General features: G+C 31.4%; 1 protein-coding gene and 1 pseudogene across 4 annotated transcripts in view; one reads left to right on the plus strand and one right to left on the minus strand.

Annotated features, from left to right (window-relative positions):
* The window catches only part of DDHD1 (DDHD domain containing 1), a 77,221-nt gene that overhangs the window by 18,028 nt on the left and 35,546 nt on the right, over nt 1-23,647 (plus strand). For 2 of the 4 annotated variants that reach the window (XM_023527238.1, XM_023527239.1), the window contains exons 2-6: nt 5,348-5,521; nt 12,626-12,727; nt 14,648-14,776; nt 15,902-16,049; nt 22,401-22,507. In XM_023527238.1, the coding sequence (XP_023383006.1) occupies nt 5,348-5,521; nt 12,626-12,727; nt 14,648-14,776; nt 15,902-16,049; nt 22,401-22,507 (660 nt within the window). The remainder of the gene's footprint in view (nt 1-5,347; nt 5,522-12,625; nt 12,728-14,647; nt 14,777-15,901; nt 16,050-22,400; nt 22,508-23,647) is intronic. The other 2 variants (XM_011385373.2, XM_011385371.2) reach the window with 1 other exon arrangement.
* LOC111735841 lies at nt 6,837-6,953 on the minus strand (annotated as a pseudogene).

Here is a 23,647-nt window from a genome sequence, read left to right on the forward strand (position 1 = left end):
GCGATCAAATGAATAGTTTAAGGAATAGATATTTCTTTTATAAGATAGAATTTTGTATGGTTGGTAACTACTAACTCAATTTTTCTATTGTAATACGGTAGCCAGGCTAAATGATGATTAAGACAATGATTTATTTTTGTCCTACATTATTCCTCCAGATTATAGTTCCCATCTAGTGAATGAGCACATGTTCAGGCATTCAAATGGAAGGCAGCATTTTCATATATAGTTCCTAATTTGCTACCTTTCATTTCATTTACTAATTAAATATCATTCTTTTTTACATGTTTTTATCTTATCACCCACCTTCTAAGAACTCAGTTTATTATTTTTAATTATTGCTTTTATTATGAAATATCTCAAATATATAAAATGTCTAGATAGTATAACCAACAATCAGTATACCCGCTCACTTAGCTTAAGAAATTAACAGTACAGATATAATCAAAATATCTTCTGTGACCCTTTTCCCTTTCTTTAATCTAGAAATAACCGCCCTCCTAAATTTGCTGTTTATTCCCATGCATTTTTTAGATTATTATGGCCATTGGCACTCTTCATTTGTTTGTTTTCCACTTTGTATAAATAGTGCTATTCTGTTTGTATCCTTCTGCAGTTTGCTTTCTGGTTCAGGTTAGGTTTTTGAGATTTATCTATGCTGACATGTAATTTTAGCTATTTGTTTTCACTGTATACACGAGTGTTCCATTACGTGAATATACCACACTTTGTTTTCCTCTGTGGACACTTAGGTGGCTTGCAGCTTTTTGCTACTACAAATATTGATGTAAAAAAAAATTATATATATTTATATATATAAATATTTATATATACACACACACACACACACACATACACACACACACATCTTCTTTTACAAATATGCATGGTTGGCTCTGGTTTGTAAGTCTCATATTAGAATGACAATATACAATTTCTTAAATTATTTTTAAATTCCAACACAACTAAATAGCCTGTATTTCTTGGGGAGAGAGGGTTAAAAAGTAAAAAGGGACTTTCCTATTTGAGAATATGTAAGAAGACCTTGAATGAACTTTGGAGTCAAACTTTGGTTGGAATCTTGGTTCTCATATTACTTAGATATGTGCCTTTGGGCAAGTTGCTTAGTTTCACTAAGACTCAGCTTACTCGTTTATAAAACTGGGATAATTACAGTCATCTTTTAAGATTACTATTAAGATTAAACGAGATGAGCCTTTGGTTCTGGAAGATAATGGCCACTGTCTAAATTTCAGTTTCTCCATGCATCCTCCCAAAAAGCCATAAGACCAAAAAGGACCACACACACACACACACACACACACACACACACACGCACTCTCTCTCTCTCTCTCTCTCACACACACACACACTCACACAAACCATACCTAACTCATACTTCCAGCATTACTACAAGATGGACAATACCATGAATATTAAATTACTTATAAATAAAGAAACAACAAATTACAGCAGCTCTTGTTGCTGAGTCTGGAGAGTAGGGGAAAGGAGAGGCTTAAGAGACAGTGAAAAAGAAAAGAGGAGATCGGTTATTAAAATGAAGCATAAAGTTACCCTCAAAAAGAAAATTTCCCCTACACAATTGGGAAAATATGTACATGTGAAACTGAGAGGGACCAGAAGTAGCAGCATCAGAGAGACATGCTCTTGTGAGCAAAGATAGAAAAAGAATGGTGCCCCTTGGAGCCATGCCAGTGAGAAGAAAGAAGGAAAGAGAAATTTAAGTGTCTTAGAGAAATGAGTGAGAAGCAAGGCACACCAGCCTGATGTCCACCCACCTGCCCATCCCTACTACCATCACAACGTCATCCATTAAAGCACCTGCTCTTCCTAATCTGCAGAAGCAGACACTCTTGAACCAAGAACTCTATCTATAAAATGCTCAGGAATAGAAATCAATCAAATGCCATACAAAGCTATTTTAAAAGGAATACAGAATGAATTAAATATCCAATTACTATGTTGTACACCTGAGACTAATATAATATTATATGCCCACTTTAATTGAAAAATATATTATTATAAACAATAAAATGTTAAAGGATGAATAGGGGTTTGTCTCCTAGATGTTGGCATTTATAATATCATATACAACTTTTTATTCTAGGTCAGGAGTTGTCAGTCTGTGGGGCCATGGGCCAAATCAGGCCTGCTGTCTGTTTTTATAAATAAAGCTATATTGGAACACATACACACAAAGGAATACAAAAAATGTGAATGCATTTTTCACTGATAAGAATTCTTCCCCAAAAAGCAAACACAAAACAAAGAGAAACTCTATTATAACACTTCAACCAAATGAAATATCCTTAAACTTGTGGACATACTAAATAGGAGCATTGATATAAGGAGCATTGATGAAAGGAAGGAAAATGACCAAAAGAATAAAAATGAGATGCAGAAAAAAGTAAAAAGCTTCAGAGAGAAAGTGTTTGAAGTGCACTACAGGCAAAGGAAGACCCAACATACATAGAGTCCCTGAAGAAGAAAAATCAGTGAAACAGAACTAATTTTTAAACCATAACCCAAGAGAAACTTTTGAGAAATTAGGGAGAAAACTGAAATGTACATATTAAAAGGGCCTATCTTGGACAGGATGATCCAGAACAATGTACTCTGAGATATAAACTACTAGATCTTAAAGACTAGTAAACTATTAAATTTTAAAGACATTTTTTTCTGGATCTCATAGGAGGGAAAAAAAAGTTGACATTAAAAAAATTAAATGTACATCATACTTCTCAAGAACAACATACAAAGGAAGACTACAGTACAGCAACAGTTTTGAGAACTCAAGGACACAAGGTTCAAGCTAGCCAATCTGTCGTTCAATTATCAGAGCTATGGACAAAACAATTTTGAACATGAAAGGATTTAGGAAATATTTAATGAGAATTTAATATATTTAATTGTAGCTCCAAGACTAAAACAGTGGTGGGTCATAGGTATAATTGTTATATGTTCTGACAAAGTAGAAAGAATGAAACTAAAAATAAATGAGTGGAGAGAGAAAGAGATAAATAGAATACATCATTCCCTATTGTATAAGTAATAAGTGGGAGTTATACGACACCACTTAAAATGAACAGACCAGATCGCAAAAGGTTAAGTAAGCAAAAACATTTAGGAAACTCAAAAATACATGCATACTCACACATAAACGCACACATAAACACACAAATAAGTATCAAAGGTAACCACTGAAACAAAAAAATGCAAATCTTCCTGAATACCAAAAGAAAGTTTTTAAAAGGCCAGATACCAACTAGAGAAAGAAAACGGGTAAATGTGAATAATAAAAATGGTAATTATAGAATACGGAATTCAAACATATTGATCATATCCATAAACTTAATAGGCTTAACTCACCTATTAAAAAGATTTTCAAATGGCTTTATAAAGAAAAACCCAGTTCTTTACTGTGTACAGGAGACACATTTAAACACAGTGATTCTTAAGGTGAAAAAAAAGGATATACAAAAACATCACAGGCAAATGGAAACAATAAGAAAGCATCTCAATGGACAAAGTAGAACCTGGGCAAAAAATCATTAAACACATCAGAGTATACATTTTAATGTTAAAAGCCATAATTCACAATGAAGTTATCTTTCAGTATGTAAGTACCGAATAACTTAGCAAAACCTAAATGTAGCAGAATTGCTATAGCAGAATGCAGTTACCCTTGGACAACTCAGGTTACGCAAGGGTTAGGGTAACCAACCCCCTGCACAGTCAAAAATCTATGTGTAATTTTGACTCTCCCAAAATTTAGCTGCTAATAGCCTGCTGTTGACCAGAAGCCTTACACCAATAACAAAAAGTTAACATTTTGTATATCATATGTATTACATACTGTATTCTTACAATAGAATAAGCTAGAGAAAAAAAGTGTCAAGAAAATCACAAAGAAGGGAAAATACATTTATTGAAAAAAGTCCACGTATAAGTGGACCCATGGAGTTCAAACCCATGTTGTTCCAGAGTCAACAGTATAGGATAATGCAAGAAGAAATAGAAACACATAATAGATTTTGAATACATCGCTGTACAAATCTTGTACAATAAGATGTTTCAAGGCCATCTAGTAAATTTCCTGTCCCAAAACGGGAATTAGGCATTTCTTCAAGGACTCTTGGTTCTTGTAGTGGGAAATGATAAGAGATCACAGTCTTTACGTCAGGAGTGCTCACTTAAACTGGTTGGTCTTTGTTTCTAGGCTTTAACAGTGGACAGAGCTTAGGACATTTTTAGAAGAAAACATGAGTCATTAGTTCATATTGACATTTCTAATCAAAATTTAAAATTATGCAGTTTTCTTTGATTTTTATATTTATATCTCTTTTTCTTATACTAGAATAGAAATCTAGGGTCCTAATGATAGTAACAAAATTAATATGTTCATCTTAACCTACAGTTTTAAATTAACAATACTGATATTATTCTAATTATTAACAATTATAACAGCGTAGATACTGCAGAAGGTTTAAGCTATATTTGTAATATTTTCGTCAATGGGCTATATCCTAATATGTATGTACAAATTACCACGTTTTAAATCCACTTGAAATAATTTCTCTATGTGATTAAATCACCAGCTCTACATAATTCAGTTCATTCATTTCATATTGCTCTTTATTTTTAGGACTTTGTTATTTCAATTTTATTTTTGTTTTGGTTTTTAAAATTTTTGAAGGATTCAAGATGCCTTAGCTGACAGTCATTTGTTTCAATAAATAAACAAACAAACAAGCAAACAAATTGCAACTGTAAGCCTTGGGTTTATAGAAACAGTGTTTAATCAAAGAAGTATTTATTCAAGAAAATTTTTCTCAATTTTTTTTCTAAAATAGGTAAGAAATAATCATTTGATTACTATAATCAAAGGTTTTAGTTATTCCTGTGTACTAACTGGGAAACTCCAAGACTGCCCTAAAAAGTGCATATAATACCCTATTATTACACACTATTGCTAAACTACTCTGAGGGTTTATATCAATATTTTCTAAGACATTGGAACTATCAGCAGAGTCTTGCATGAAACTTGTCTTAATCCCTTAGCTTACTAATTTTGGTTACTCAGGGCCTTGGTCATACCTTTCTGATGCCAAAATAATTATTTGTAATATTTAGTACAAGTAAAATAATATGCTGAAAAAAAATTATATCCTATGGCTTAAAATCTGAAATTTGAAACTTTAAAAGATTCTTTTGAGTCATGAAAATCTGTTTTTGCCATAGCAGTAGCAAGAAGTGAAAGTGTAGTTACCATGTCTTTTTCTGGGAGGTTAGATCTTAAAATGTATGATTCTGTGATTTCTTTTAGAGGCCGATAAAATACCAGTAATGCGTGGACAGTGGTTTATCGATGGTACTTGGCAGCCTCTAGAAGAAGAAGAAAGTAATTTAATTGAGCAAGAACATCTCAAATGTTTTAGAGGTCAGCAGATGCAGGAAAGTTTTGATCTTGAAGTGTCAAAATCTGTAGATGGAAAAGACGGTAAGACCAATTAATACATTTAATATGTAAACCAAGTAAGTTGTTAATAAAGTTTAGAGTGGTTCCTAAGTTTGACATAGTAATTTAAGAGTGTTAGAATTTATAAAATTTCTCATTATTTTAAACATTTGATAATTGTTTAAAATTTTAAAACTGAATTTCTGAACTATCTTTTATTTTACTTAGTATGTATGTTCAATAGCAAGACATTAGCTAACATGATTTACTGTAAATGACAAATTATTATAATGGGTTCTCTGAATTTATCCATTTCAGTTATTTTCAGTTATCAAAGAAAATTGAACTTATAAAAAAAATTCCTTGTCATATCAAAAGAGCAGTTTTGTTAATATTTTAAGGTTGTTTCTTTTTCTGAAGTTTAAAAAAAAACTTTAATTTCCTTTGCGTAAATATCTCTTAGATGTTTCTATATTGATAACCGTATCATCTTTTAATTTTAAACAATCTAGTTCTTACATTTCCTTATTCAGCATTTGAATATGTTTACAGTAGTTCAAAATACTTATATAATAGCCACGATTACTGTGTTTTGTTATGTGTCTGCTCTTGAATAAAATTCAAACATGTAGTAAAGTTAAAAATACTTCTATTGTTCATTTACTGCAGGCAGTGGGATCAACTATTCTGGTGAGTATAACAGTACAGGTGGATTAGCATTTTTAGATTTCTCTCGATTTTTTTTTTTTTCTAAAAGCATTTCTTCATTCATACTTGCCTTTATTTGGGAGGTTTCTTGGCAAGCCCTACTAAATCTAGTGAATTGAGTAATTTTTTTCCTTCCCCTATTTCTAAAGCAGAAAAACTCAATATTGATCGAGTAGTCAAGTAATTCACAGACTGCATCTTGGAAGAAATGAATTTTGTGGTTGAAAGTAATTGTTTTCATAATTAATGGCAAAACAATAAGCTTTAAATGTACTTATTTTTTTCTTATTGTTAGTAACATCCTAAGTCTTTTCTCTCTCCTATTCTTTACTCTCTTATCTCTCTCTGAACACACACATATACGCACACACACAAGCAAAGAAACTGTGTAGTTTAGCTTATACCAAATTAAAATGTCTTTTGTATCTAGTTGATTAAAAGTCTACATAACTGAGGAAAGTTGTGGCTTCCGAATAAATCAGCAATAAATCTAACAAATATGTATAATAATAGTTGTCCATTATGTGCCAGATACCAACACTAGAAATTTTATTTATTTATTTTTTATTTTTAGGCGAGGCAATCCTTGGTTGACCTCACAGATTACAAGGACCTTGTCAGTTTACAATCCCTTATTTTGTATTTTTTATGTCTACAGCACCTGGTCTTCTAGGTGATCTCCCATCCAAGTACTAACGGGCCCAACCCTGCTTAGCTTCTGAGATCAGATGGGATCGGGCTTTTTCAGAGTAGCATGGCCGTAGACTCTATGAATTTTAAATATTTCATTTTCCTGATCTGTAGTCAAATATATCATTATTTCAGTGTAAAATCCAAGCTCAAGGTTCTTACATATCAACATGTAAAGAGCAGTTCAGTATCTACAGAGAAGAGCTATATCTGCATTCCTGTAGATTGCCATAGAGACAATACTTAGTTATGGCACATATAGTAAATTTTATATATCTGTGATCTTTTATTAGTGACTGAAGTATTTTGTAGCCTCTCCTGATTTATACCAAAATGAACACAAAAGCCTACTTCATAGTATTTTAAGGACTGAACTTTTTATTATAATTTCACTGCTATTGGAGAAGACCGAATTCTGGATTTTTCCTTTCTGTTAATTTTCCTTACGTCTTGCCTCAAAAAATGGCAGTTTATCTTAACAAATCTAGTTTACCTACCCAAATTCTTTACTATTAACACATTACAAAAAAAAAAAGCTTGGAGGAGAACAAGGATGAATATGAATAGTAAAAATATAATTAAATTGTTCCCCCTTTTCATACTGTGTTCAAAGCATTTTTTTTTCCCACTTGGTAATTCATCCTGTAGAAGTTAATCAGCAAACTGTTTCATTTCTAGATCTCACCTACTTAGAATCTTGTTTCTATTAAAATAAAAATTAGAATTTCATGTGCTCTCTTCTATTCCCTACTAAAATGTTAAATGTAGCAGAATATTTGTTTTCTTTCAAAATGCTCTAATTTTATGAGCCAGTCATTTAAATAAGTCTGAAAGAACATAGTTTATTCGTGTGAGTAGATTTTCATTATGACTTTGAGTGTGTGTATCAATTCTAGAGTATCAGTCTAGGATATTATATTTTTTGCTAGCTTTAAGGATATACACTGAGTAGTAAAATTCTGGTTAATAATAACAGAACAAGTGTTAAACTATTACATTTTTGTGTTCTAATCTTTCAAAATGATGTTTCTTTGCGGTTCATCAGATGAAAAATTGATTTTTTTAAATATACTACAGCATATAGGTAAAGCATCAGCATGTTTTATTATTAACAAAGATTATAAGTTCAATTCAGTATATAGTTATCAAATTTCTAACCATTTTATTTGTTATTCGGTATTATGTAAAATATACATTTATATGTTAAGTTGAGACATTTGATTTTGAAGATTTTGGGAAATTTGGTAGTACATTTGAAAATGATCACTGGTCTTAAGGAAAGAACATTTGCTGTTCAAAAAGCTACCATTGTTGGAAAAATAACTCAAATTTATTGCAACTACAAAGATAAAAAAAAAATCACAATCTTTTGATTATTTTGCTTCTCACTTCCAAGTTTCTAAAATTTTGTATTGCGTTAAACTGAGGGGGAGAAATACCTTTTCCACCTCACTTTTGTCATATATATATGATAAAGTTTTGACTCTTCATATTATATGTCAGAAGATCTTGAGTACTTTCACGTGCAGATAGTACCATGCTAGGCACTTTTGTGAAAGAAATTGATAGGGTTTCTATCCTCAAGGTGTTTAAAACTTATTGAGGAAGACAGAGCCTGCAGATGAGAATAGTTACAAAGAGTAAATATAAGATAACACAGTAGACATTGAATATTATACATTTTGAAAAGAGATTTGGAATAGAGTTGCTGATTACAGTACAGTGGAGTTATTCATCTGAGGCCTTCTGGGAAAATCCCATTTAATAATTAAAAACACTTTAAAATATTATATTTAGTAACTCTTATTAAGTGCTCTGGAGAATTTCTAAGAAAGTAAACAGAGCTCTTGCCTTGAAGAACATTAAAATAAAATACTAATTCCTTTTCTTTCTGACCTTATCTGTGTTTTGATTACAATAGTTGTTGCCACGAGTAAATTGGATATATTTTGTATTTTCTCTTTATTAATTTTTCTACTAAACTCAAAGTACACATTTGATTTAAATAGACTGATGAAAGTTTAGCATAACTTTTTTAGAAATACAAATTAAGATTTGTGATTTAGATACTTTAATCTAAATTTTACTTTCTCTGAGAGTTAAAATAAAAATTCTCTTACCACCCCACCTCCTAGGCTAGGAGACATTTATCTAGTAGTCTATCTAATGAAAGCGTAGAGTTTCACTGGAGATAAATCGTACAGATAAAATCAGGCCTTCAAATAAGTAATTTTGTAAACACTTCAACCTACCACTAGATTAGTGTTTCACTCATTTTATAATTTATCTATCCAAGCAGGAATTAGTAAAAAACAGTTGGACTAAAAAGGTTAGTCTTGCATCTCACTCTAGCTAAAAAATGCGTAATCTCAATCCAATTATGAGAAAACATCAGATAAATTCAAATTGAGGAACAGTGTACAATATAACTAACCAGAACTCTTCAAAGGTGTCAAGGTCATAATTAACTAGATGGGGAGAATCCTTTCACAACATATAAGTACCTCATCACCACAATGTACACTTTAAATAGTTAAATATTTGTCTTATATACATTAATAAAGCTGGATTTTTTTTTAAGTGTCAAGGTCATGAAAGACAAGGAAAGATTGTGGAATTTGTCACAGTTTGAAGGAGACTAAGGAAACATGACAGCAGTGTACCCGGGTTGGATCCTAAAACAAAATAATATTAGTAAGAAAACTGGAGAAATCTGAATAAAGTCTATATTTTAGTTGATAGTATTGTACTAATGTTAATTTCTTAGTTTTGACAGTTGTATTATAATTATGCTAACATTAGGGGAAGCTGGATGAAAGATATATATTAACTCTATACTATTTTTACAACTTTCTGTTAGTCTAAAATTTTAATATTAGAGGAATTAAAATAGTAAAAAATATTTAATTAACTCAGAAGAAACCGAGAAAGGAGAAACAAACAAAATACAGATAAGACCAAGAAAAAATAAATGGGAAATGGTAGACCTAAATTCATTCACGTCGAGAACTACAGTAAATACGTGTAAGTGAACTAACACTCCCATTAAAAGGCAGAGATTGACAAATTTGTTAGGAATAAAGGACCCAAATATATGCTGTCTACATGAGTCACACTGTTAATAGAAATGTCACAGATGTGTTGAAAGTTAAAAAATGGACTTTTTACTGTTCAAGCTGATTGAGTGCTATGACAGCACAGGTGCTGGTAAATCTGTAAGGATTTACAACTTTTAGCTATTTGGCATGTAAAGTGCATATTTCTATCACTATTGCTGGGCAAAGATATCCCAAACTGTCATTATAGAATTTTAGACATCAAAAAGCCTGGGGCAGGAGAGAAGCAGGGAGAAGGATTAGAGGATTGTTACCTTCTAGCTTTTAGCTATTATTTAATTTTTATAAATTTATCTAACTTAATTTCTCTGAGATCCAAGAAGATTGCCAGAAGTTCACTCATTATAGTTGACAGATTTGAGATGTGAAAGCCTACCTCTAAAGTTCAGTTTATCCAGACTACCTAAAAGGAAAAGTTATTGGTTTATTCCATTCTAAGGTTCAGTATGTCATCCACAACCCTGTTTTGGATACTCTCTTGCTTTTAGAATTATATGTTGAAGAAAGTTTCTTTAAGAGATGAATTATAGTAAGAATATTTATTGAAAATACTATATTTTAGAACTTTAAGTCATTTTCATTGCTCTGTAAGACTTTAGTATATATTAAAAATTTATTAAGCATTAGCATCTTAATAATTTAGCATTTTCAATTGTATTTTGAGTTTATGCATACTTTTGCTAACACTACATAAGAATTCCTAACTAAAACTTTATTTTAGAAAAAAAAAGTAATGCTTACTGGCACTTGAATTTCCTTAAACATTGATCCCAGTTTGGAGTGATAGTAAGCCCTTTTTGTTTCTACTAAACTTACGGTGGTCCACCTAATTCTGTGCTTTGGGTTGAAGAAATTAAGTTCTAACTATGCTAACAAGATGTTGTAACAAATAGAGCAAATGACTTTCGAGTGAAAATGAGAATTAAATTTGACAAGAAAGTAAAGAACCATGTATATTTAATTTTGTAAAAATGTTTTAAATAAACATGCTTTTCTGTTTTTAGTATATTGGGGTGTTTGGGGTTTTTTAATCTCTGAATTTTTCTATGCTTTAGAAAGGAAAGCCTTTTGTTTTTATATTTTGACCAGCTTTCTGAAAGCACTTGCATAGTTTTAAAGTGTGGTCCAGTGTTCCATATGTTTCCCATTAGTTCTCTTTTAGCAAATATGGAATTGGTTCCCCTTAGTTTTACTAGTAGATTTAGAAAATCTACATTTTGTTTCTTCGAGTAACAAAGTCTCAAATTTAGGCCGTTTTGATCTACTTGGATATGTTAGCTTTTCCCTAATAAAATCTTTGTTTAAAAATGTTTCTTGCAAGTGGTACATCTACTCAGTAACTGACCAGAAGGCACATGAACGAGGAAACATTTTCAGTGAGGAAAATTGTTTCAGTTGTCATTTTCCATCCCTCTGTGACAATGAAATGTTTTTATAGTGCTTATGTTACAACCCAGTTTTTAATCCTAGTCTATAGTTTTTTTATAGCCATTTAATTTCGTATAGTTTTACATAGTTATTAGGTGCCTTGTAGCATTTCTCTGTTACCTTGTTTGCACAAATCTTTAAGTATACTTTATCCGTATATACAGCAGATTTTTATATGTCTAATACTATACAACAAGAATTAAATATTTTCATATTTGAGCGGTATTTAACCTTTGTTACATTAATTAGAAGAGAGTGAAGATGAAAATCAAACGTATTAGAACAAATTTGAACTAAATCATAAAAGTCCTGTAGTTCATTTACTGAACTGTTAAGAAACTGATTTGTAAGGTTCAAGATCAAGTGAATTTTAAAACAATTGCTTGCTTAAATATATAAAGAAATTTATTGATGCATAACTGGCAATATTCGACAGGAAAAATGTTGACTTAAGGTTATCTACTGATTTGCCAAATATCAAGTCTGTCTAGCTTTACTCAGTATTGTCTGTTCCATGCTTACAAGATGTCACAGCATATATTTTTACTAATGACCTTTTTTTATTATTCTGTCACTATTAAATCTTTCATTATTGTATCATTAATAATAAAGGTAGAGCTTCCAATTTGATTTTAAAGTTTCATTTTTAAAAGTCTTTTAATAACTTGAACAGAGTTGTGCAAAAGATATTTTGTTTCTGTGAGAATGCTCCATGATACTTCAGTAATGGAAAGCATCTAGTGGAATGTATACTGTGGTATATTCTCAGGAAAGCTGCATTCAGTATTTAAAAGGTTATTTATTGCATTGCACATCAGCTGTTGGCTATGTCATTGTCACAAATTTGGTGAGAGTAAATAACCTTAGTATTGTAAAGATGGGGTTTATAAATCTCATGCACATATAAAAATGCCATGTTCTATTTTTTTATTCTATCTACGCAAAAACGTTAAAAATGGTGATTGCATACTTGTCTTTGACAAATTTAGATATCATTTGCCTTTTTTTCAGTAAAAGTAGAGCATATATTTGATAAACATTAATGTTTTGCTTCACTGATTTTAAATTAGAAATTGTATAAATAAAGCATTTAGAATAATGTTTGTCAAATACAACTCATTTTTTAAAGTTATTACAACAAAAAGGCAAAGTAGCAAACCTCATTTAAAATTTACTTTGAAGCTCAGTTTTTTTGCTTCCTTAGTTGTCTACCACCTCCCTCCCTTCTCCCTCCCTTCTCTGTTCAAATGGAGAGGATTTAAGGAGAGTACAGATGCAGCAGGTCTTAAACGAAAGCGTTCCCAAGGTACAGTAATTGTAGTTTTATTTCTCCATGTAGTTATATTCCTGGCTTATAGTATTTAGTTGTAGTTAGAGCATTCAGTTGTATTTAAAGCATAGAAATTATTAGTATTAGTGTTTAAAGCATAGAAAGGTATCCATTGTGCTATTTTATTTTTGTGTTACTTAATTATAAATGGCATAAACATTTGTAAATGATGTGTATAGTCCAGTAATGGGATGTTTACCAGTAGTAAGATGTTATACTTCAAGACAGTATGTGGATTATTTAAGGAGGACTGAAATGTTGGCTTAACACTGTTCTCTTAATATCTTGATCTTGTAGTTTCAGTGTTTTAACCATATGTTATTCAAAAGTATTTTAACAAAAATGTGGTTTAGAAACATTACATAAAAAGGCTTAACGTATTGAATTGGATTGAACATAGAAAAGCAAATAATTGTTAAATTTATGCAAAAGATTTTAATTTATGAAAAGTTCTTTTATTTAAAAAGCTGAGTTTGTACGTTTTCTTTGGAACAGAAGATATTGTTTGTTATGTTAATTGTATCTTGTCTTGTATTCAGTGTTAGTAATGTGTCCTGGCAGGTGAGTAAAATATAAATTGGTTTTTCATAAATTTTTGAAATCACATTTGTAACATAACTAATAAGTACATTTTCCTGGAAAGGATTTACTTTTCTATGTACTCTAGTAAGAAATAGATTTTCATAAAAAATGTCTTAGGATCTTAGATCTTGACCAAGGCTATATATTATCCTTTCTTGTCTAACTTGAGGTTATTTTCAACCCATCTTCAAATCAGAAGAGTTAGACTCTGCCAGTAACAAGCTCTGTGTCAAGTCATTTAATCTTTCTGTACTTCTGTGTCTTTATATATAATGGGAGATAATATTTTGCTTAAAGAGGATTTTAAGAAATAAAATCAAGCATAATGATTTGAAAGTGCCTTGGTTTTATGAAGATGGGTATGTGAATTTTTCTTACCTCTATATCAGAGATAGAGAGGAAAAGTTTAAGTTCTTCATAAGAATTATCAAATTACAAATTGGTGGACATGATATGACAATTTTTTTGATCCATTGCTGTCACAAGCATTACTAAATTTGTGATCGTGTCAGGCACTGTGCCAGGAAACTGTGTTTGGTGCTAGTGATTTGAAATTATCAATACATAGTCCTTGCCTCACAGAGCTTATGTATTTCTGGAGTATATAGGTTTGATTTTTTTTTCTTTTTAGAGCTCATTTTCACCAAGCATACCTCTGTTACAGAAGTGCAATAATCATACTGATTTGAACATAATATTAGAAAAAATTATTTGATTTCTTATTAAAACATCTTTCATCTTTGGATTTCTGTTATGGTGAGCAATATCGAGCGATAATTGGCTATAATAATCCATTCCAAAAATACTTTATAGTCTAATGAAGTAGATTATTCTCTTCTTAGTTTAAAGGTAAACTTTTTTCCCCCTCTGAGACTTGTTTTTGTTTTGTACTGAGTGAAATTTTCACAGATCCAAAAATAAAATCAACAGAAGAAATGGAATTTAAGTTTCTCTGTCAAAACTATTTAGGACTTTCATAAAGATGTATATCTCTTAAACCTGAAGAATGGTCATATCACCTTGAAAGACATTCTTTAATCATCAAAATGTATTAACTCTGTGTTAGATGTTAAAATTATGGCCCTTAAGCCAGTTATTCCATGTTGTTCTAACACCTTGCCATTCCTTATAACATGGTTGATCTTTTATAAAGTTCTAGCCATTACTTGCTTCACCTCAGTGCGTGTTTCAATGAAATAGTTTTTTTACTTAACCGAGTTTGAACATCGATTCAGAAACCTGTGTATTATAATTTTTCACGCAAATAAAGTTAGTCTTGGAGACCTTAAAAATTAGTTTTTCTTTTTGCAACAGCTGTTCATAGTTTCAAGTTGAGTCGAAACCATGTGGACTGGCACAGTGTGGATGAAGTATATCTTTATAGTGACGCAACAACATCTAAGATTGCAAGAACAGTTACCCAAAAACTAGGATTTTCTAAAGGTAATTGTTAAATATTACTATTGTTTGTCAAAATTTGGAGAATCTCAATTTTTCTCTTATGTTCAGAATAGACTATTCAAGTTCTATTTTTAGTATATTTTAAATATGTATTAAATTTAGTGATAGTTACTGGTCTGCTAGGTGAAACTTTTATTAAGGTGGTTGAGTTGACATGCATTCATCAGTGAATATTAAATATTTAGAATGATCTGATAGGAATAATAAATATCTTTTATACTTCAAAAAGCATAAGAGCAATCAAACCAGAGACAGTTGTGTGAAAATAAAACATAGCCATTGAAACATAGTATCAAAGAAAATGGAGACTGAAAATTTTCCATTGGATTTAGTGAAATTAAGTCATTGGTGACTTAGATCGATTGATGGGACAGAAGCCAGATTGGCATGTAATGAACTTATGTACAAGATGAAGAAATGGAAGCAGGGTTAATAGACAGCTCTTTAAAGAAGTTTGACTGAAAGAAAGAAAAGACTGAATGGAAGATGTGAGAGCAATGTCAAAAAATAAATTTAAAAAAATTTTCTGTTAAGTCCGATATAATTTTTTTATTATCCATTTTTATTTTAATTTCTTTGATAAGAGATATCCTTGAATATCTTTATATTTTTAATAGTCAATTGTATTTGCTTTGTGAATTACCTTATATTGTTAGCCCATTTTGCTATTCGAATGGTTGTGTTTTCACTCTTTGGTAAGCTCTCTTTGTATATTCAGGTAATTAACTTATGGTACGTCATATTTTGTAAAATTTTTCCCAGTTGTCATCTTTTATTTTTGTTTTACGGTACTTTTTGTCAAAGTTTAAAATTTTTATGTACTCAATTTGTTCTTCTTTCCTTCCTTCCTTCCCTTTTTTTGTTTTTTTTTTTTTTTAATGGTTTCTGGCTTTGGTTAAACCACTCTGATATAAAGTGTTAAATTGGTGTCCTGTCCAATTTAACACTTTATATCAGAGCCAATCAATAACATCATCTTACAAATTTTATCCCTTCCCAACCCAGCAGAATTTTTTTATACTATTTCCTTTTCTTCTTTTTTAAATATATTGTGAAAATGCTGTTTCTGGAATAAATAGTGAACTTAGAATTATATTTTGTCTACAGCATCAAGTAGTGGGACCAGACTTCATAGAGGTTATGTAGAAGAAGCCACATTAGAAGACAAGCCATCACAGACTACTCATATTGTATTTGTTGTCCATGGCATTGGGCAGAAGATGGACCAAGGAAGAATTATCAAAAATACAGCCATGTGAGTTCTTGGATGAATACATTCCCCAACTACTGTAGAATCCAAACTCCAGTCCTCACTATCTCCTTTCATCTTTCCTTTCCTTCTTCTTCTATTTTTAAGAATCACTCCAGATGATTACAACCAAATGATTTAGTCGACATACCTTTTTGCCAAAATCAATGTCTACATGTGTAACCACTTGAGAACTATGATAGTGATTCTTAGAGTGTAGGATTGTGTAAGTTTTGTGTATAAAAGGACAGTATTTTAAGCAAATGTAGTGTTTCTTAGTTTGTAAGTCAAAATGGGTTCCTCAACATCATCACTGTTAACATTTTTGACCATATAATTCTCTGTTATGGGTGGCTGATCTATGCACTGTAAGATATTTAGCAGCAGCATCCCTGACCTCTACCCACTATATGCAAACAGAATCCCTAATTGTGACAACCAAAAAAATATCTCCAGACATTGCCAAGTGTCTCCTGGAGGAAAAAATTACCCATGGTTGAGAATCACTAATTTAAATGAACTTTTTTTTTTTTTTTTTTTGGTAAATTTTTTTTTTTTTTTTTTTTGGTAAATTCAGATGGCAACACACACCATGTCATAACTATTATATCATAATGAAATATATGAGAACTGTATAGCCATCAAACGAGTAAAATAATATTAGAATCTTAAAATAGATTCTTTCTTGTATACACTGATACCTTTTAAAACTGAACATTTGAAAAGATGACAAACTTATAAAATGTGTCTGTAACCATTACTTGAGTATCTGCTATATAAAAAAAAAAAAAAGGAACTTTTAGACTATGTGGGTATTAAAATAGATTCTGCCCTCAAGTCTAAAGTTTTGGCTAGTATCTTTATGATGATAAGGGAAGCGATTTACTTTATAACAATCTAGAATGTACATAGAACTTTTAAAATGGCAACTTTAGGGATATATAATCAAAATATATAATCAAAATTTTAATGTTAAAAAGTCTATCTTTCTCCATTTCTTATATATTTAATATAATACAGTTGACCCTTGAACAACATGGGATTAGGAGTTCTGACCTCCCTTGCAGTCAAAAATCCACATTTAACTACAGTCAACCATCCACATATGAAGGTTCCCAATCTCCAGTAGACCTTTGAACAACACAGGTTTGAACTGTGATTAATTATAAAACATCTGCATATAAGTGGAGCTGAGTTCAAACCTGTATTGTTCAAGGGTCAACTGTATTATATTAAATATATAAGAAATGGAGAAAGATAGACTTTTTAACAAACAATATTGGGTTAACTAGATAACCATATGGATAAAAATAAAATTGGGTCCATTTCTCACACTAAGATAAATTTCAGTTGGATCACATTTAAACATTAGAAATGAAACCATACAAGTACTATGGATTTAAAAGGTAGAGTTGAGGGGAGTTTGAATTCTTGTATACCCTTAGGAGTAGAAAAAGCTATCCAATGACTTGATCCAGAAACAGTAAGAAAAAATATAGATAAATATTATATCATCCCAAAAAAGCCATATGGCAATAAAATGAGACAAACTGAGAGAAAACATGTGCACTTTATATCACAGATAAACTGTTAGTATTCTTAATGTATAAAGAACTTCTAAAAATAAAGAGGAAAATGTCTGACTACCTTACAGGGTTAAAGATGTGACAGCCATTTCCCAGGAAAAGAAATGATCAACCATGCTCATAAAATATATATTAAAATTACATTAAGATGTCATTTCTTAACTATTAGATTATCTAAAACCAAAAATTTGACAGTATACTCTTTTGGCCAGGCTATAGATAACAGGCATTCTCATACTGCTGGTAGAAAGCAATGAAGGAGAGAGAATGTTGTAATATCTATCAAAATTATATATGCATTTATTCTTTGGCCCAGCAAACTTACTTCTGAATCAAGGATAATATAAGCAAAAATACAGAAAGTTGTATGCACAAGGCTATTAATTGCAGTAGGAAACTACCCAAATGTTTAACAGTAAGAGACTGGTTGATAAACTACAGCTGTTTATATAATGGAAAACTATGAAGTTTTAAAACAATGAGGAAGATCTCTGCTTATTTCTGTTCTTTGAAAACATCCACAAAAGTGAGAAACCTTTAGTTAAGACTGACCAAGAATAAAAAGAGAAGATTCGAATTACTAAAATTAGGAATGAAAGAGGCCATTACTACTGACCTTACAGAAATCAAAAGGATTAAATGGAATACTATGCACAATTCTATGCCAACAGATTAGATGACCTAGATAAAATGGACAAATTCCAGAAAGACACAAACAACCAAACTGATATATGGTAATCAGTAAGAAGTAGTAGAAAATCCAAATCAACCTCTAACAAGTAAAACTTCCTTCCAAAAAAAAAGCCTAAGACCAGATGGCTTCATTGTGAATTCTACAAAACATTAAAAGAAAAATTAGCACCAATTCTTCATAAATTCTCCAAAAAATAGAAGGAAGAAGACTTCCCAACTTACCTGTTTAGCAGGTGTTACCCTGATATTAAAATGAGATAAAGACATCATAAGGGGGGAAAAAGCTATAGACCAATATTCCTATGAATAAAAATCAATACTACTTATGGACACAAAAATCCTCAACAAAACTGGCTACAGCAACATATAAAGAAGATTATACACTATGACCAAGTGAGATTTATCCCAAGAATACAAGGTTGCTTCAATATTTAAAAGAATCAATCAAGGATACTATACTGTAGTAATAGAACAAAAAAGGAAAAAAAAATATGGTCTTGATGCAGAAAAATCTATCACACTTTCACAATGAAAGCACTCAAGAAACTATAAATAGAAGGGAATTTCCTCAACTTGACAGAGGGCAAGCCCACAGCTAAAATTATAGTTTAGCTACAAAAGACTGAGAGCTTTCTCTCAAGATCAGGAACAAAGCAAAGGTGTCTTCTCCCACTGCTTCTGTGCAACAATTGAATATTGGTTTCAGCCAGGACAATTAGGTAAGAAAAAGAAATAAAAGACATTCAGATTAGAAAGGAAAATATAAAACTATTTTGCTTACAGCTGACATGATCTTATAAACAGAAAATTCTAAGGAATACACACACACACACACTTAGGGCTAATGATCTCAGCAAAGTTACAGGATACAAGATCAATATACAAAAGCCAACATTCTATAGACACTAGCAATGAACAATCTGAAAATTAAGAAAGCATTTCCACTTACTGTAGCATCAAAGAGAATAAAATACTTAGGAATAAGTTTAACAAAAGAAGTGCAAGATTTGCACACTGAAAACTATTATATGCCATTGAAAGAAAGTAAAGAAGACCTAAATTAATGGAAAAGACCCATGATTGTGGATTAGAAGACTTAATGTTGTTAAGATAATAGTATTTCCCAAATCGATCTACAAATTCACCACACTCCCTATTAAAATCCCACCTGTCTTTTTTGCACAGATTGACAATCTGATCCTAAAATTTTCATGGAAATGCAAGGAACACAGAATAGCCAAACTATTTTGAAAAAGAACAAAGATGGAAAACTAACATTTCCCAGTTTCTTAACTTGCTGCAGAACTACAGTAATCAAGACATTGTGGTACTGGCTGGTGTGCAGATAAACATAGATCAATAGAGTAGAATTGAGAGTTCAACTGATTTTCGTCAAGAGTACCAAAACAATTCAATGAGGAAAGAATAGCCTTTTAGTAAATTTTAGCTGGGACACCTGGATATTCACATGCAAAAGAATCAAGTTAAACCCCTACCTCACACCATTTACAGAAATTCAAAATCAATCAAAGACCTAAATAAAAGAGCTAAAACATAAAACTGTTAAAACGTAGGAGTAAATCTTCATGACTTGGAATAGGCAGTGGTTTCTGAGATATGACATCAAAAGTAGAAACCATGAAAGAAAAAACATATTTGGGACTTTGTCAAGATTTAAAACTATGTTCTTCACAGGATACTATCAAGACGGTGAAGACAATCTACAGAATGGTAGATTGCAAATTAAATATTTGATAAGGATCTAGCATCTAGGATATATAAAGAACTCTAACAATTCAACAGTAAAAAAGAAATAACCCAATTTTTTAAATGGGTAAAGGATTTAAATAAACATTTGTCCAAATAAAATATACGAATGGCTCATAAGCAAATTAAAAGATGCTCAATATCATTAGTCAATAGGAAGATGCAATTCAAACCCACAAAGAGATACCACTTCATACCCCCTGGGATGACTCATCAAAAAGATGGAAAACAGCAGGTTTTAGCAAGGTTGTGGAAATATAACCCTCATATGTTGCTTGATGGGATTGTAAAATAGTACAGCTGCTTTAGAAAATAGTTTGACATGTCCTCAAAAGTTAAATGTAGAAGTAGCATAGCCATTCCACCTGTAGATCTATAGCCAAGAAAATCGAAAACATCTACACAAAAACTTGTTAAAGAATATTCATAGCAGCATTATTCATAACAGCCCCCAAAATGGAAACAATCTGAATGTCCATCAGCTGATGAATGGATAAACAAAATGACATATTCATACAATGGAATATTATTTAATCATGAAAAAACAACGAAGTACTGATTCATGGTACAACATGGTTGAATCTTAAAACAGTATGCTAAATGAAAGAAGCCAGACACAAAAGGCCACATATTGTATGATTCCATTTATATGAAATATCCATAAGAGGCAAATCCATAGAGACAGAAAGTAGGTTCATGGTTGCCAAGGCTTGGGGGGAAGAAGTATGGGAAGCGACTGCTATGTGTATGGTGTTTCTTTTGGGGGTGATGAAAGTGTCCTGAAATTAGATAGTGATGGTTGTATAACTCTGTGAATATACTCAAAGCCAATGAACTGTTTAAAAAGAAACACAGCCAGTGAGGTTGTGTCAAAAATACGCAGAAGCCAACTTGAAGAGACTCACTGACCAAAGAAAGAACAATTTGAGCATCAGTAAGGATAATAGTTACAGTGGGTTTAAACACTTCAGATATTTTTAAATCTATGAGTTAGTAATGATGTCAAAAAACATAATACCTAGCAACTCAGTAATTTTGAAGATTGTTAATAAAAGGGAAGAATTATCCATTTAGCTTGCCTTTTCTCAGAAACTATTTGGTTGTACCACAAAGCAGCCAAATACTTGATGTGAGGAAATTTCTCTTTTTAGAAGTATAAGAGGTAATGACATTTAAGCACCTTTTTGCAACCATTATAACCTAATGGATCTTCAGTGATCATCATAACTGCTAGCGTCACCAAAAAAGAGAATAAACTGCATATATTTACCTATGGCATAGTAGTCTTGCCAAAACAGTAGAACTTGAATCTGATAAAACCCCTATATCTTACTAGCAGATTACAGGAGATAGGGGACAAAGAACATGTTAAATAACACCATGGAGATACAGTCATTAAAAATTAGACTCTGAGAAACTCTACAGGATGAAAAAAAAATTACAAAGCTAAAAAGAGAGGAACCTATAGAATAAGACACTTAAGGGACACATCTACCAATTACCATGCATGGACTATATTTGGAGCTCAATTCAAACAAGTGTAAAAAAATAGTTTCAATATTATTATAAACTAACATTTATAATCTAACTGGGGGAAAGGGACCACTGAACTATATATTTGCAGAAATTAAAGAATTATTAATTTTTTTGGTATAATAGTACTGAATAGGTTATATTTTCCTTAAATTTTAGAAACATATACTAAACTACAGATGAAATTATGTGATGTCTGGGATTTGCTTTAAAGAATTATGGGGAAAAGTTGCTACTATAAAGGGAAGGCATGATGGAGTATGGGGGCATGATAGAATTAGTCTGTATCTTGACTGTGGTGGTGCTATTCATGAGATTAGCAGACATTTGGTCCTGCCCAAAACATCCATGGAGCCTTTTGGCCTACACCAACCCATGTGCCATGACCAGCTAGGCTACCAAGGCAAAAGGATTATTATTGGTAATACAACCATAACACTGTTACTGGACCAATAAAACATGAGAGTATCTTTTATGTATTAATCCCGTAAACCAAAAGTATAGATAAATGTTATGGGCTGTTTAAACCCAGCAACATTTTTTTTAAGCATGGGCATTTTGGACAGGACCAAATATGAAGGACCATTTGGCATGGACCAAATATACTTCGAAATGAAAGTGTCTTAATATTGCTAACTATTGCATTGTGTACTGTTCATAGAAACATAATGGATGAAGTTATAAGCAAGTGGAAATGTTATAATTAAAGACATTTTATACTATATAAAAACATGTGAAGTTACTCTGATAAAGTTCTCTTTTGTTTTTATTTTTTTAGGATGAGAGAGGCTGCTAGAAAAATAGAAGAAAGGCATTTTTCCAACTATGCAACGCATGTTGAATTTCTGCCTGTTGAGTGGCGGTCAAAACTTACTCTTGATGGAGGTACATTTTGTTTAAAAATTAAATGATTTAGCTAATGACAACAAAATGATACTTGTTGGGAACAAAAGGTCTTTCGTTTGGCTGTCTTGAGATATATTCACTCTTCTGGATTATTTAAGAAAATAAAACCCATGTATCGAACTCTGTCGTTTTGGACCACAGATTTGGACCATAGATTTCACATATAGCACAGTTTTCATGCGTGTACTCTGGATTAGGGGGTATGTGGAGGGAACAAAACCTTTTCTAAAGTTTTTAACAGAAAAGTAACTTGTCAGTACTTTTAAAAGTGTTATCACAATTCCTATGAGCTTACATTTTCTTTCTAATAATTTGCCTTCCCTATATTTGGAAGATAAAATATCAGGTTTTTTGTTTTCTTTAGTTGTTATTCCTGCACTCCCTGAGCTGGTGAATTATAATTTAATGTAGAGAAATTGTATAATGTATTCGTTTAAGTAAAATCATTTTTGTTTCCTTTCTTAAAGAGCTGTTAGCCAAAATATGTGTTTCTTAAACAAAGTTGTATTCTTTCAGTAGTAAAACCATTAAAATAGAATGTTTAAGTTATTTACATAATCTGAAAAATGAGAGAGTCTTTCTAGATGTAATAGCAGCTGCCATTTGTGGAGCCTTTACTGTATGCCTGACACTCTCTAGTTCATTTTACATGTAGTACCTCATTAATTTTCTCACAAATCTATGAAATACCTGCTTTATTTTCTCTATTTTACTGTTAAAAAAACTGAAACTTAGTAAAAGTTGAATTTACTAAGAATAGCAGGCATAGTCCAGGTCCGTACGATGCCAGAGCCCTTATTCATCACTTTGCCAGACTGACTCCCTGGATGATTTCCAAGGATTCTTCCAGGTCTGCAATTCTGTCTCATAGTCGGTTAGGAATATCAGCTATAGTTTATAAACCAAAATAGCATCAAAAGTTATAATGAGTAAAAAAAACAAACAAACAACAAAAAACTAGTGACCAAAAAAGTCTTCTTAGCAGCAACAGTTCATATATAAAGTTTTAGTGTAAATATACCATCTTTCACAATTTTGGGGGCTTTTCTCATTCACCCAAATAAGCTGCTCCAGAATGTAGGCAATGTGGATAAACTAACAATTAATAAAACCCATAAG

The sequence above is a fragment of the Pteropus vampyrus genome, unplaced genomic scaffold (assembly GCF_000151845.1).
Source record: "Pteropus vampyrus isolate Shadow unplaced genomic scaffold, Pvam_2.0 Scaffold15, whole genome shotgun sequence".
NCBI classification, from domain to species: domain Eukaryota; kingdom Metazoa; phylum Chordata; class Mammalia; order Chiroptera; family Pteropodidae; genus Pteropus; species Pteropus vampyrus.